At 43.6% G+C, this 15701-nt stretch overlaps 1 protein-coding gene and 1 non-coding gene across 2 annotated transcripts in view; one reads left to right on the top strand and one right to left on the bottom strand.

Moving 5' to 3' along the window:
• LOC106563797 (serine/threonine-protein kinase TAO1-B) overlaps positions 1 to 15102 on the top strand; it is a 70755-nt gene extending 55653 nt beyond the window's left edge. Inside the window, exons 18-22 of the mRNA XM_082958296.1 lie at positions 8511 to 8630; positions 9233 to 9472; positions 9575 to 9787; positions 10218 to 10400; positions 10507 to 15102. Of these exons, the coding sequence (XP_082814422.1) occupies positions 8511 to 8630; positions 9233 to 9472; positions 9575 to 9787; positions 10218 to 10400; positions 10507 to 10992 (1242 nt within the window). The 3' untranslated portion in view covers positions 10993 to 15102. The remainder of the gene's footprint in view (positions 1 to 8510; positions 8631 to 9232; positions 9473 to 9574; positions 9788 to 10217; positions 10401 to 10506) is intronic.
• On the bottom strand, positions 12544 to 12619 carry trnaa-ugc (transfer RNA alanine (anticodon UGC)). The gene has a single exon. It is a non-coding gene; the product is annotated as a tRNA-Ala (tRNA).
• Positions 15103 to 15701: the final 599 nt, after the last annotated feature.

Raw genomic sequence — 15701 nt, 5'->3', positions numbered from 1 at the left:
CATGGCTTCTGGTTGGGATATGTACGTATGGTTGCTGTGGGGACGATGCACTTATTGATGAAGCCGGTGACTGAGGTGGTATACCCCTCAATGCCATTGGAAGAATCCCGGAACATATTCCAGTCTGTGCTAGCAAAACAGTCCTGTAGCGTAGCATCTGCGTCATCTGACCACTTCTGTATTGAGTGAGTCACGGGTACTTCCTGTTTTAGTTTTTTCTCGTAAGCAGGAATCAAGAGGATATAATTATGGTCATATTTACCAAATGGAGGGCGAGGGAGAGCTTTGTATGCATCTCTGTGTGTGGAGTAAAGGTGGAGTTTAGGTAAAATGGATTTAAGTTGGTCTGCGTTACAGTCCCCCGCCACTAGGAGCGCCGCTTCTGGATGAGCATTTTCCTGTTTGCTTATGGCCTTATACAGTTTGTTGAGTGCGGTCTTAGTGCCGGCATCGGTTTGTGGCAGTGCTGTAAAGTACTTCAAGTAAAAATACTTTAAAGTACTACTTAACCTCTATGGGACTCCTTCCCGTTCTCATCCCGGTAACGGGATTGCTTGACAAGATAGCAAAAATCTAATAATTTCAATTTCTCAAACAATCAACTATTTTACACCATTTGAAAGATAAACATCTCCTTAATCCAACCACATTGGCTGATTTCAAAGAGGCTTTACGGCAAAAGCATAAAGTTAGATTATGGTAGGACAGTACATTGACAAAACATTACACACAGCTATTTTCAATGCAAAGACAGGTGTCACCAAAAGCAGAAAAACAGCTAAAATTATGCACTAACCTTTGACAATCTTCATCAGATGACACTCCTAGGACATTATGTTAGACAATACATGCATTTTTTGTTCTATCAAGTTCATATTTATATCCAAAAAGAGCATTTTACAATGGCGGTGATGTTCAGAAAATATTTAGCCTCCAAAACTGCCGGTGAATCTGCGCTACAATTTACAAAATTACTATTCTAAAACATTGGTAAAATATAATATTGTCATTCAAAGAATTATAGATTAACATCTCGTGAATGCAACCGCATTGCCAGATTTCAAAATAACTTTACTGGGAAATCACACTTTGCAATAAACGAGGTACTATGCTCAGAAAAATAGGCTAGGCGATACAGACTAGCGTCATCTTGGAACCATCTAAAATCAAATATATCTATTGTAAATATTCCCTTACCTTTGATTATCTTCATCAGAAGGCACTTCCAGGAATCCCAGGTCCACAACAAATGTTGTTTTGTTCGAAGAAGTTCATAATTTATGTCCAAATAGCTCCTTGTTAGTGCGTTCCGAAGGCTACTCAAAATGTACAAAGCGCGCGGGACTTGTCGTCACGAATGTGAAAAAAAATGTATTTACGTTCGTTCAAACATGTCAAACGTTGTATAACATAAATCTTTCGGGCCTTTTTCAATCAGAACTTCAATAATATTCAAGGCGGACGATTGCAATGTCTTACAAAACGTTTCGGAATGAAAGAGTACCCACGGGCACGGGCATCATAGTAGTAATGGCCCTCCCCCTATGACAAACTTTCCAGGCCTCTCGTTCGGTCAGTTTTTACAGGAGAAGACTCAAACCACTTTGTAAAGACTGTTGACATCTAGTGGAAGCCGTAGGAAGTGCTAAATTAATCCTAACTCACGGTGTGTTTCATAGGCAAAGGCTTGAAAGTGATTCCACAAATCAGATTTCCACTTCCTGTTAGGATTTGTCTCAGGGTTATGACTGCCATATGAGTTCTGTTATACTCACAGACACCATTCAAACAGTTTTAGAAACTTTAGAGTGTTTTCTATCCAAATCTATTAATTATATGCATATTCTCATTTCTGGGTAAGAGTAGTAACCAGTTTAAATCGGGTACGTTTTTTATCCGGCTGTGAAAATACTGCCCCCTAGCCTCAACATGTTTTAAGTAAACTCAGCAAAAAAAGAAATGTCCCTTTTTCAGGACCCTGTCTTTCGAAGATAATTCGTTGCCTATGGGCACACACCCACCGTCGCTGGACCAGACAGGACTGGCAAAAAGTGCTCTTCACTGACAAGTTGTGGTTTTGTCTCACCAGGGGTGATGGTCGGATTCGCGTTTATCTTCGAAGGAATGAGCATTACACCGAGGCCTGTACTCTAGAGTGGGATTGAGGTGGAGGGTCCATCATGGTCTGGGGCGGTGTGTCACAGCATCATCGGACTGAGCTTGTTGTCATTGCAGGCAATCTCAATGCTGTGCGTTACAGGGATGACATCCTCCTCCCTCATGTGTTACCCTTCCTGCAGGCTCATCCTGACATGACCCTCCAGCATGACAATAGCCATACTGCTCGTTCTGTGCATGATTTCCTGCAAGACAGGAATGTCAGTGTTCTGCCATGGCCAGCGAAGAGCCCGGATCTCAATCCCATTGAGCACGTCTGGGACCTGTTGGATCGGAGGGTTAGGTCTAGGGCCATTCCCCCCAGAAATGTTCGGGAACTTGCAGGTGCCTTGGTGGAAGAGTGGGGAAACATGTCACAGCAAGAACTGGCACATCTGGTGCAGTCCATGAGGAGGAGATGCACTGCAGTACTTAGTATCTAGTGTGACCACCAGCTGCATTGACTGTTACTTTTGATTTTGACACCCCCTTTGTTCAGGGACACATTATTCAATTTCTGTTAGTCACATGTCTGTGGAACTTGTTCAGTTTATGTCTCAGTTGTTGAATCTTGTTATGTTCTTACAAATATTTACACGTTAAGCTTGCTGAAAATAAACACAGTTGACAGTGACAAGACGTTTCTTTTTTTAGTTTAGTTTTTTTTTGCTATCTGTACCTTACTATTTATATTTTTGATAACTTTTACTTGTACTTCACTGCATTCCTAAAGAAAATAATGTATTTTTTAGTCCGTCCGTTTCCCCTGACACCGAAAAGTAGTCGTTACATTTTAAATGCTTAGCAGGACAAAAAATTGTCCAATTCACACACTTATCAAGGGAAGACCCCTTGTCCTCCCCAATGCCTCTGATCTGACTGACTCACTAAACACAAATGCTTTGTTTGTAAATTATGCCTGAGTGTGCCCCTGGCTATCCAAATATTTAAAAAAAAATTAATTGTGAAGTCTGGTTTGCGTAATTTAAGGAATTTTTTATTATTTGTACTTTTGCTTTTGATACTTACGTGTATTTTAGCAATTACATTACATTTTGATACTTAAATATATTTAAAACCAAATACTTTTAGACTTTTACTCAAGTAGTATTTTACTAGGTGACTTTCACATGAGTCATTTTCTATTAAGATATTTTTACTTTTACTCAAGTATCAAATCAAATTTTATTGGTCACATACACATGGTTAGCAGATGTAATTGCGATTTTAGCTAAATGCTTGTGCTTCTAGATCCGACAGTGCAGCAGTATCTAACAGGTAATATCTAACAACTCCACAACAAAACCTAATACACACAATCTAGTAAAGGAATGGGATAAAAATATAAAATATATGGATGAGCAGTGACAGAGCGGCTAAGATGCAACAGAATAGATAATGTAGTATACAGTATATACATATGAGATATGTAAACATTCTTAAAGTGGCATTTATTAAAGTGACTAGTGTTCCATTTATTAAAGTGGCCAATGATATCAAGTCTGTCGGTAGGCAGGTGCCTCTCTGTGCTAGCGATGGCTCTTTAACTATCTGATGGCCTTGAGATAGAAGCTGTTTTTAAATCTCTCTGTCGCAGTTTTGATTCACCTGGATCAGACCTCGCCTTCTGGATGGAAGCGGGGTGAACAGGCAGTGGCTCGGGTGGTTGTTATCCTTAATTATCTTTTTGGCCTTCCTGTGACATCGGGTGTTGTAGGTGTCCTGGGGGTCAGGTAGTTTGCCCCTGGTGATGCGTTGTGCAGACTGCACCACCCTCTGGAGAGCTCTGCGGTTGTGGGTAGGGATGCACGATATATCGGTGAACATATCGTAATAGGGACGATATTAGCTAAAAATGCCAACATCGGTATCGGCCGATGTCTAGTTTAACGCCGATGTGCAAAACCAATGTCAAAGCTGACGTGCATACCTATATAACGTATGTACATGACGTAATGACGCCTCGTAAAATGTTGCGCTACACATGCAACACAGCATTCCTAACCCAGCCCACAATGTCTGCTGTATGGATTGAGCAGTCAACAAGTCGAGCAGTCATTTGGAAGAGTGAGTTGTCTCGCTGAAATTTTCTTAAATGCAAAATCCATTAAAGCCAAAATAATGGAATTCATTGCCCTTGACAATCAACCGTTCTCTGTCGTGGGTGACGTTGGCTTTCACCGACTGGTCGAGCACCGGTACACACTACCAAGTGCACTATTTTTCAGATGTTGCCCTACCGGAGTTACACAGTAATATCACTGCTATTAGCCTCACGACATACATACTATCGAACACCATTTGGGTCTTTGCCTAGTCAAACAGTAGCACTGTCAAAGCTGTAGAAAAAAAGTCTGCAAACACCGGCCACGAACGATGCGTTTACAATACGGCGTTGGTAATAAAGCATCATTTGTTTGACCGCAACTTCTGGGGTAGCTAGCTTTAGCTTGGTACCTAGATAGCACCAATACAACCAGCCTGAAAACAATGACCAGTAGAAACTGCAGTCATTTTCATTATTCTTAGCAATGATTAAGGAATCCTTGTGAGTAAGTATTAGCTAGGTTGCCACTTGTTTTTGGCCTATTGAAATTGAACTTCAGTTCATGAAAATAAATAGCTAGCCAGCTACTTAACCCTGTTGCCCAAAGCTAAAGTTATAAGCAGCCAGCTAGCTTCATCTGGCTAGTGAGGCTCGACCGGACCGTGTTATGTGTTGTGAAGCTAGCCACAATAAGGATTAGGCACAATAATGGAATTTTCGGTTTGCCCTCAAAATAAAAGTATGTCATTGACAGCGACGCAAATGAATACAAATAGTAGAATTATGCCGTACTTTTATTTTAAAGGCTAACTGCAAAGTCCACTATTGTGGCTAATCCTTATTGTGGCTAGCTTCACATAGATGGGTCCGACCACCATTAATCAAATAATAACTCTCTTATAAATGAGGGTTATTTTAGATGACACCTAGCTATATAGTTAGCTAGCTAACTATAGCTACTGAAACAGATTGTCATTTTGCTATGCATTTGGGGAAGAACATTGTTTGCATCCATGATCTAGCTAGCTTTTTTTATGACCAGGGCTGTAGGTGCGTGAGAACTTTACCAGTATCATAGCATACGTATCGATGAATCGTTGTGACATAAAAAATTTATGAACGTGTTAAATTATTATGTGACTTGCAGTCATATTCAGGTCCTGATTGGTCAACAAGCTTATTTGACACGTCAAATAGTGTTAAATAGTATATTTTTTTACATGCAAAGGGCGTTCCATAGAGATTCTGGTTGAGAATGAAACCACTGAACAATAGAACAACGAAACAGCACAGGAAGTGAAAGAAATCTGTTTTGATTATGTTTTACTGGTAATGGGGACATATGTAAATGCCAACAAAATAAACTTTTTGGTCAGAGTGTGTGTGTGTGTGTGTGTGTGTGTGTAACCTTTTAACTAGGCAAGTCAGTTAAGAACAAATTCTTATTTACAATGACGGCCAAACCCGGACGACGCTGGGCCAATTGTGGGCCGCCCTATGGGACTCCCAATCACGGCCGGATGTGATACAGCCTGGATTCGAACCATGGTCTGTAGTGACGCCTCTTGCACTGAGATGCAGTGCCTTAGACCACTGCGTCCGTGTGTGTGTGTTAACTATTTAACTGTACTAGAATGCTTAAAAGGCCACAAAAATTTATATCGGTATCGGGTTTTTTGTCAAGGAAAATATTGGTATCGGCCAAAAATGTCATATCGGTGTATCACTAGTTGTGGGCGGTGCAGTTGCGGTACCAGGCGGCGATACAGCCTGACAGGATGCTCTCGATTGTGCACCTGTAAAAGGTAGTGAGGGTTTTCGGTGACAAGCCAATTTTTTTTTTTTCAGCCTTCTGAGATTGAAGAGGCGCTGTTGCGCCTTCTTCACCACACTGTCTGTGTACCATTTCAGTTTGTCGGTGATATGTACACAGAGGAACTTAAAACTTTCCACCTTTTCCACTGCTGTCCCGTCGATGTGGATAGGGGGGTGCACCCTCTGCTGTTTCCTGAAGTCCACAACCATCTCTTGTTTTGCTGACATTGAGTGAGAGGTTATTTTTCTGACACCACACTCCGAGGGCCCTCACCTTCTCCTTGTAGGCTGTCTCGTCGTTGTTGTTGGTAATCAAGCCTACCACTGTTGTGTCGTCTGCAAACTTGATGATTGAGTTGGAGGCGTGCATGGCCACGCAGTCGTGGGTGAACAGGGAGTACAGGAGGGGGCTGAGATCGCAAACTTGTGGGGCCCCAGTGTTGAGGATCAGTGGAGATGTTGTTCCCTACCTTCACCACCTGGAGGCGGCCCATCAGGAAGTTTCGAACACAGTTGCACAGGGCGGGGTTCAGACCGGGGGACTCAAGTTTAATGATGAGCTTGGAGGGTACTATGGTGTTGAATGCTGAGCTGTAGTCAATGAACAGCATTATTACAAAGGTATTCCTCTTGTCCAGATGGGATAGGGCAGTGTGCAGTGTGATGGCGATTGCATCGTCTGTGGACCTATTGGGGCTGTAAGCAAATTGAAGTGGGTCTAGGGTGACAGGTAGGGTGATCCTTGCATAGTCTCTCAAAGCACTTCATGATGACAGAAGTGAGTGCTACAGGGCGATAGTCATTTAGTTCAGTTACCTTGGCTTTCTTGGGAACAAGAACAATGGTGGCCATCTTGAAGCATGTGGAAACAGCAGACTGGGATAGGGATTGATTGAATATGTCCGTAAACACACCAGCCAGTTGGTCTGCTCATGATCTGAGGACGTGGCTCTGGTTGCCGTCTGGGCCGGCAGCCTTGCGAGGGTTAACACGTTAACACGTTTAAATGTTTTACTTACATCGGCCACGGAGAAGGGGGGCTCACAGTCTTTGGTAGCGGGCCGCGTCAGTGGCACTGTATTGTCCTCAAAGCGGGCAAAGAAGTTGTTTAATTTGTCTGGAAGCAAGACGTCGATGTCCGCGACGGGCTGGTTTTCTCTTTGTAATGCATCGCGGAAGTTAGAGTAGCAGTGGTCGAGTGTGTTAATCGCTCATGTACTGCAATCGATATGCTGATAGATTTTAGGTAGCTTTGTTCTCAAATTAGTTTTGTTAAAATCCCCAGATATATGGTTTTCAGTTTGCATAAAGTCCAATGAAATTCCTTGATGGCCGTCTTGGTATCCACTTGCGGGGGAATATACACGGCTGTGACAATAACAGAGGAGAGTTCTCTTGGGAGGTAATACGGTCGGCATTTGATTGTGAGGAATTCTAGGTCAGGTCAACAAAAGGACTTGAGTTTCTGTATGTTGTTACAATTACACCATGAGTCGTTAATCATGAAACATACATCCCCGCCCTTCTTCTTACCGGAGAGATGTTTATGCCTGTCGGCACGATGCACTAAAAATCCCGTTTGCTGTACTGCCTCCGACAGCATGTCCCAAGCTAGCCATGTTTCCGTGAAAGAGTATGTTACAATCCCGTATATCTCTTTGGAAAGCAACTCTTGCTCTAATTTGGTCGACTTTGTTAACTAGGGACTGGACATTAGCGAGTAATATACTCAGAAGCGGTGGGTGGTGTGTGCACATCCAAAGCCTCACTCGAAGACAACTCCGGCTCCCTCTCCTCCTCCGGCGTTGTTTTGGGTCGGCCTCTTGAATTTGTTTGAATTCCCTGGGAGGTGCAGACAAAGGATCCGCTTTGGGAAAGTCGTATTCCTGGTTGTAGTGCTGGTTGTGCTGGTAAGTTGACGTCTCTCTGATATACAATAGTTCTTCCCGACTGTATGTAATAACACTTAATGTTTTCTGGGCTAACAATGGAAGAAATAATACATAAAAAAAAAATACAGCAGCAGTTAACTAAGGCCTAGAAGCGACGCTGCCATCTCTTTCAGCACCATCTTTGAGAACAATTGGTTACTTTTTCCACCACTGGTTTGTGGTGGTAAATAGAAGGCTACGAATAATATAGATGAGAACTCTCTTGGTAGATAAACTGTATACCACACTATCATGAGGTATTCTACCACAGGCGAGCAATACCTCGAGACTTCTGCTATTGTTGTACTCTTCATGTATCTGTCTATAAATGTATGGTGTTTTTCTTGTATTATTAATTGATGTATGAAGTACTTTGTACTGCATTTTTATGGTACAAAATGTACTATATAAGATATTATACAATATATACCGGAGCAGACGCTTTTATCCAAAGCAACTTAGTCATTCCTGAGCGGGAATCAAATCCACAACCCTTGGTGTTGCAAGATCCATTACCAACTGAGCCACACTGTCAAGTGAAGTTTGATGTAATTTGTCAGGCTGAGGAGGAAGCCAACTTGTTGAGGAGACAGCGGCAGTACCTGGAGCTGGAGTGTCGACGCTTCAAACGGAGGATACTCATAGCCAGGCACAACGTGGAGCAGGACCTGGCACGAGAGGTACACACATGCAAACACACATCATTCCTATTCACCTCCAAAGGACATGACAGGTTATTGCTCAACACATGGAGCTGTCTTGTGAACATTCCTCTCCTTTCTCAATTCATTTATTATTCATTATCTCTCATGCTCTCTTTCATCCTCTCCTCTCTTAACACCCTCTCTTCCTCCTCCATTTCTGTTTCAACCCTTCTCTCCTCCTCCTCTCCCCTTCCTCCATCCCCTCACCACTTTTCATTCACGCTGTCCTTTCTTCCTGTCCTCCATCTGTTTCAACCCCTCTCCCCTTCACCCTCCCCCCCACATAGGGAGGCAGGTAACCTAACGGTTAGAGTGTTGGACCAGTAACCGAAAGGTCGCTAGTTCGAATCCCTGAGCCGACAAGGGGAAAAATCTGTCTGTGCTCCAGGGTCACCAGGCTGACCCTGGCCATGACCCCACTCCCCGAGGGTGTCTCTGGGAGTTGGGATATGCAAAAAACACATTTCCATTTCAAACATGCGTAAAAAAACACAACGGTACAAGTGTGAAACACTAAATTATTATTATATTACTTGTCATTCAATCTCTCCATCTCTCTTCTTCTCCCTCTCTCTCAGGAGTTGAATAAGCGTCAGACCCAGAAGGACTTGGAGCATGCCATGCTGCTCAGACATCACGAGTCCATGCAGGAGCTGGAGTTCAGACATCTGGGAACCATCCAGAAGATGAGGGCGGAGCTTATCAGGACGCAGCACCAGACGGAACTAACCAATCAGCTGGAGTACAACAAGAGGAGGGAGAGAGAGCTGAGACGCAAACACGTCATGGAGGTCCGACAGCAGCCCAAGAGTTTAAAGGTCAGGAACACACAGACACTGGCATACACACATACCCCACACACATACCCCACACACACACACACACACACACGCTTTACTGTCCCCCACTCCCTCCCCCAGTCTAAGGAGATGCAGATTAAGAAGCAGTTCCAGGACACGTGTAAGATCCAGACCCGTCAGTACAAGGCCCTGAGGAACCACCTGTTGGAGAGCACTCCCAAGGCCGACCACAAGGCGGTGCTCAAGAGACTGAAGGAGGAGCAGACCAGGAAACTGGCCATCCTGGCCGAGCAGTATGACCACTCCATCAACAACATGCTGTCCACACAGGCTGTGAGTACCACATACACGCACACGCTGTTGTCTCTCTAAACAGGTATCAAACACAGGCAAATTAAAAACGACTTTTTGGGAAGACTTAATAAAAATATGTTCAATCCCTAGTCCTAACCCCAAGGGGCTACTGTTTGTGGTAGGGCTGCATAATTAATCAAATTCACGTCAAAATCGCAATATTGACATGTGCAATCCATATTGCAAGTGATCCATATCGCATTGAATTGTTTAAATGCTGCTCAGCTGCCATCTTTTTTTTTTTTACGTTTATTTTGTTATAGTTGACTTTTTGTAGCGTCTTTCCCACTCCTCTTGTGACTGCTTTCCCACAGACACCAAGCCATCCAATGATTTCAGATCTATTTACTACTGGTCTCCACCTTTTGTTTTGTCCCCATGCCCTCTGTCCACCCTTCTCCCTCCCCAGCTGCGATTGGACGAGGCCCAGGAAGGGGAGTGTCAGGTACTGAGGATGCAGCTGCAGCAGGAGTTGGAGCTGCTGAACGCCTACCAGAGTAAGATCAAGATGCAGACAGACGCCCAGCACGACAGAGAGAGGAAGGATCTGGAGCAGAGAGTGTCGCTCCGCAGGGCTCTACTGGAACACAAGGTAGGGACGAGGGGTGTGTGTATGTGTGATATAGTAGGTGTTGGCATCGCTGTGTGTTTCTGATGGTCTCTCGTCCCCATCTCTCTCTGTGTGTGTGTGTCTCCAGATTGAGGAGGAGATGCTGTCTCTGCAGAAAGAGCGTGTGGAGCGCATCAGGTCCCTGTTGGAGCGCCAGGCCAGAGAGATAGAGGCCTTTGACTCAGAGTCCATGAGACTAGGCTTCAGCAACATGGTCCTGTCTAACCTGCAGGGCTCTGGCTCAGACACACAGGGCAGCCCAGGGGGGTGGGGAGGAGGGGGGTCCGGACTGTCTCATCATGGTCACAGCCACCACCAGGGGGGGTCCAGCTCCCAGCAGCCGTGGGGTCACCCTGTGCTCGCTGGAGGCCCCCCTCCCTGGAGCCTGCACCAGCCCTCTGGAGGGGGGAGTCAGAGGGGGAGTGTGGGAGGGGTGGTGGGGGGGGCCAGGAACAGCCCCCAGGCAACGAGGAGGGCGTCGACGTCAGGAGGGGGGCGGAGCGAACAGGCTATGAGCATGAGCGCCAGCATCACCTCTCAGATCTCCAACGGATCACACCTGTCATACACCTAGACACACACACCTAGACACACACACACACACACCTAGACACACACACACACACACCTAGACACACACACACACACACACACACACACACCTAGACACACACACACACACAACTAGACACACACACACACACCTAGACACACACACACCTAGACACACACACACACACCTAGACACACACACACACACCTAGACACACACACCTGTCATACACCTAGACACACACACCTGTCATACACCTAGACACACACACCTGTCATACACCTGTCATACACCTAGACACACACCTAGACACACACACACACCTAGACGCACACACACACCTACACACACCTAGACGCACACACACACCCACACACACCTAGACGCGCACACACACACACACACACCTAGACGAGCACACACACCTGTCATACTCCTAGACACACACACCTAAACACACACACACACCTAGACACACACACACCTGTCATACACCTAAACACACACACACCTAGACACACACACACCTGTCATACACCTAAACACACACACACCCCCCTAGACAGCGTTTAGAGGGTGGGGTCAGTAACCAAAAGGTCTCTAGTTTAAATCCTCAAGCCGACAAGTTGGGGGGGGTGGGGGTGGGGGGGGCGGATCTGTCGACGTGCCCTTGAGCAAGGCACTTAACCCGAACTGCTTTCAGTCGCCGTTGATAATGGCTGACCCTAGCTGTGATCCCAAAAAACACATTTCCAATTCACACACGTGTATTAATACACACTGGTACGTGTGAAATAGGACTGATATAAACAGACCAAATGGTGATTATTAACTGAACACACTACAGATATACATACCGTTTCTGTCTGATGAAAACCTTGGAACTCCATTTTATCCCAGAACATTTGTATTGAATGCAGTAACTCCCCTCAATAGACTCTGAGACTAAGAACATATGTTTATAATAGCTCCTGAAGTTTGGTAATTATATCTTCGTTAAAAATATAACACTTTTTTTTTTTTGTCAATTTCCTGAAGTGTCTGTTTTGGAGATGGGCCTACAGGGTTCTCATCAGAAAGCGATGATACGTGTGTGTGTGTGTGTGTGTGTACAAATCTGAGAGTCAAACACCCACAGCTGGAGTGTAACACACTTGTCATACACCTGACCGAACGCGTGTGTGTGCGTGCGCACGTGCGCACACACACACACACACACAGGCCCAACTGTTACATTGTCACACAGCCATACATACACAGTGGATACAGCACACTAAGTTGGGAGTCATAGGGGAAACCAATATCTGTTACTGCATGTGTGTGTATGGATGTGGGTACGTAGACCCGCAAGGCACTGTGGCCCCCCACCCCATTAAAGTTGCCCATCCTTGGTATGGACTGACAGGAGACTGTGTTAGAACGAACTGTAACTGTGCCATAGTCTAATAGTGGCTCAACCACGTCTGCTCATGTCATGCTGTTTACATTTTAGTCATTTAGCAGACGCTCTTATCCAGAGCGACTTACAGTAGTGAATGCATACATTTCATACATTATATATTTTTTTTGTACTGGTCCCCCGTGGGAATCGAACCCACAACCCTGGCGTTGCAAACACCATGCTCTACCAACTGAGCCACACGGGACCACGTGTTTGACATACACACACACTTAGTCACTTTTTTAAAATATATATATATATATATATATTTTTTTTTTTAAAGCACTTGACGTTTGGCAATCCTTTACTTGAAACGTCAGGATGCTTATAAACTGGTTATAATACTTTGTGTTCGCCACTGTTTTCAGACCGTGACGGACGCATTTAGCAGAGAGTTGTTCCGTATGCTAGTTTGGAACATTGCAGAAAACTTTGCTAGGGTTTTAATCAGTCACGTCCCTGTCAGTCTCTGGTCTGGATGGCCATTTTGTTCCAATGACAACAGCACTTTGGTGGCACTTACTGTACAAACAGACGTAAACACACACTTCATGAGAGTGGATCTCACATGATCCATATTCACCATTTCTTTCTCTTACCTTTTCTCGCTCTCCTTCACCTTTTTATCTCCATCCTTCAAATATCCCCCCTCCCCCCCAAACTATGGGGCATGGTGTATGTGAACAGAGTGATACGAGAGGGTGGGATTATAGAACTGGTAAAGGAAGCTGAGGTCAAGTCATAGAGGGATTTAAGGGAAGATGGGTGGAAGTGAGGATCTGGGGGTTACTGAATAAGAAGATAACTTTCAGTGTGGGGTTTACAGAATGTTCAAAGGAGAGTTCTAGAATGGTGGAGGTTGTCTGGGGGTAAAAATACTATACAAATACTAACCCCTGTACAGACTAGTACACTACAGTATGCAGTACAGACTAGAACAGAACAGGTGTAGTACGCTACAGTATGCCATACAGACTAGTACAGAACAGGTGTAGTACACTACAGTATGCCATACAGACTAGTACAGAACAGGTGTAGTACACTACAGTATGCCATACAGACAAGTACAGTACAGGTGTAGTACACTACAGTATGCCGTACAGACTAGTACAGTACAGGTGTAGTACACTACAGTATGCCGTACAGACTTTAGTACAGAACAGGTGTAGTATACTACAGTATGCCATACAGACTTTAGTACAGAACAGAACAGGTGTAGTACACTACAGTATGCCATACAGACTTTAGAACAGAACAGGTGTAGTACACTACAGTATGCCATACAGACTTTCGAACAGAACAGGTGTAGTACACTACAGTATGCCATACAGACTTTAGTACAGAACAGAACAGGTGTAGTACACTACAGTATGCCATACAGACTTTAGAACAGGTGTAGTACACTACAGTATGCCATACAGACTTTAGTACAGAACAGAACAGGTGTAGTACACTACAGTATGCCATACAGACTTTAGTACAGAACAGAACAGGTGTAGTACACTACAGTATGACATACAGACTTTAGTACAGAACAGTACAGGTGTTGGTTTATGACTGCTGAATGTCCTTTTGGGTGGGTGGTGATGCTGCTGTTGCTCCTGCACCGCCCCCTGTCGTTACCCCCCTACCCCTTTCTCCCTACCGGACCACCGTCCGACCCCCTCCTCAAATACAGACAGACCCCTCTCTCTCTCTCTCTATATATATATATATATATATATATATATATAAGGTGGGGGGAGGTGTGGTAAAATAATATATATATATATATATATATAAATAGTTGATTTAACAGCAATTTCATGTGGGATGTATAGGAAATAATGTGTTAATATTGTACATGTTTAGAATTGTAAAAAGAAAATCGCCATTTAAAACAAATCCATGTTGAGACCAATTAACTGCGTGTATTGTGAAGACACAAATCGCTGTGATAACTGACATGGTCTCTAACGATGCTTTGAAACAAGGAAATGAATGAAAAAAACATGATCAACAACACCTTGTACATACACACACACAACGTGTGGTCCTGGAGTAGTGTTATTAGATTCCATTGGGGTTCTATCGAGTTCTGTTGGATCCCATTAGATTCTATTGTCTCTACTAGTTCAGACTTGCCACTGACCTGTGAACTATTCTCCATCTTCTCTTGTCCACTCATTCTTTCTGCAAAGAACCTTCAGCTCTCTCCCCAAACTGAGGAGGATGTGCTGTACTGCTCTTCCTTTTAATGGTTTTAATTTACTGTTCAGGTTTTATTTCTCTTATCGAGAGAAATGGTTGGTTTTTATCTACATCGATTGATGTAATTCAGTTGGTCAGATTATGATGCCATCTAGATTATACTCTGAATGGTCAGATTAAAATAAGAGATCCACTCTGGTTCATCCTTGGAGAGGCGGGATCTCTGTACAGTCTGATCAGTATTCCTTCTGATCGTTACAGTTACAGGAACGATTCCCACGCCATGCAATCTGTATTAAACTGTATAGGTTGTGCAAAAAAGATGAATGTCTTACATAAAAGAATATATACAATTATAGAAAAGGTGATTTTAAAATGTTTAAAAGAAATTGAGAAAGAATGTTTTAGGAGACAAATGTAATATTTTGTTTGTAATTACTTATTTTGTTTGGCAGAGGGCTACTGAACAAAGATTCCACTGTAATAAAGTAATTTTAGTACTTCTGTGTCCTGTCAGTGTAGTGGCGGTTCAGCGTGAGTGTGTGTACTGCTTATTTAGAAACTGCAAGGCAATGAGTATGGTTACATGCACACAATAATATGATTATTGTGAATATTCCAATGTAATATAAGTTTGATTTAAACGTTTACTTGCTTTCCAAGAATAACGATTTCCCAAATAATCCTGTTTACATGGACACATCTGAAATCAGGCTGCCTGATGGGACTTTGATAAATGCAGAAAATCGGCAGTTGAAATAAACTTTATTTTTGGGAAGCCTATTTTATATAATAATAATCATTTCAAAGATTGCTCAGAAAACCATGTTTTAACCGGCGTACGCTTAAGATCAGCAGAGTAAGGTGTTTACATGACAATCAGTTTAATACTGAGTTATTAGTGTGGGTACTCAATGACAGTAGATGAATATAAATCCTTATCTTTAAATATAAACCAAACACATGACCAGGAGTTTTTCTTCTGTCAGGTCACGTGGTTGGACAGGTATGGCACCTTGACCTGTTGAAAGTCTCATTCCCTATAGGCCCCTTTCTGTGTTTGCAAATATTGTTGCACAAGGGCGTTAAGGGCTCAATT

Source organism: Salmo salar, chromosome 11, assembly GCF_965601325.2.
Source record: "Salmo salar chromosome 11, fSalSal1, whole genome shotgun sequence".
Classification (NCBI taxonomy): domain Eukaryota; kingdom Metazoa; phylum Chordata; class Actinopteri; order Salmoniformes; family Salmonidae; genus Salmo; species Salmo salar.
The sequence above is the reverse complement of the archived record's forward strand: the minus strand, read 5'-3'. Positions and strand labels throughout refer to the sequence as shown.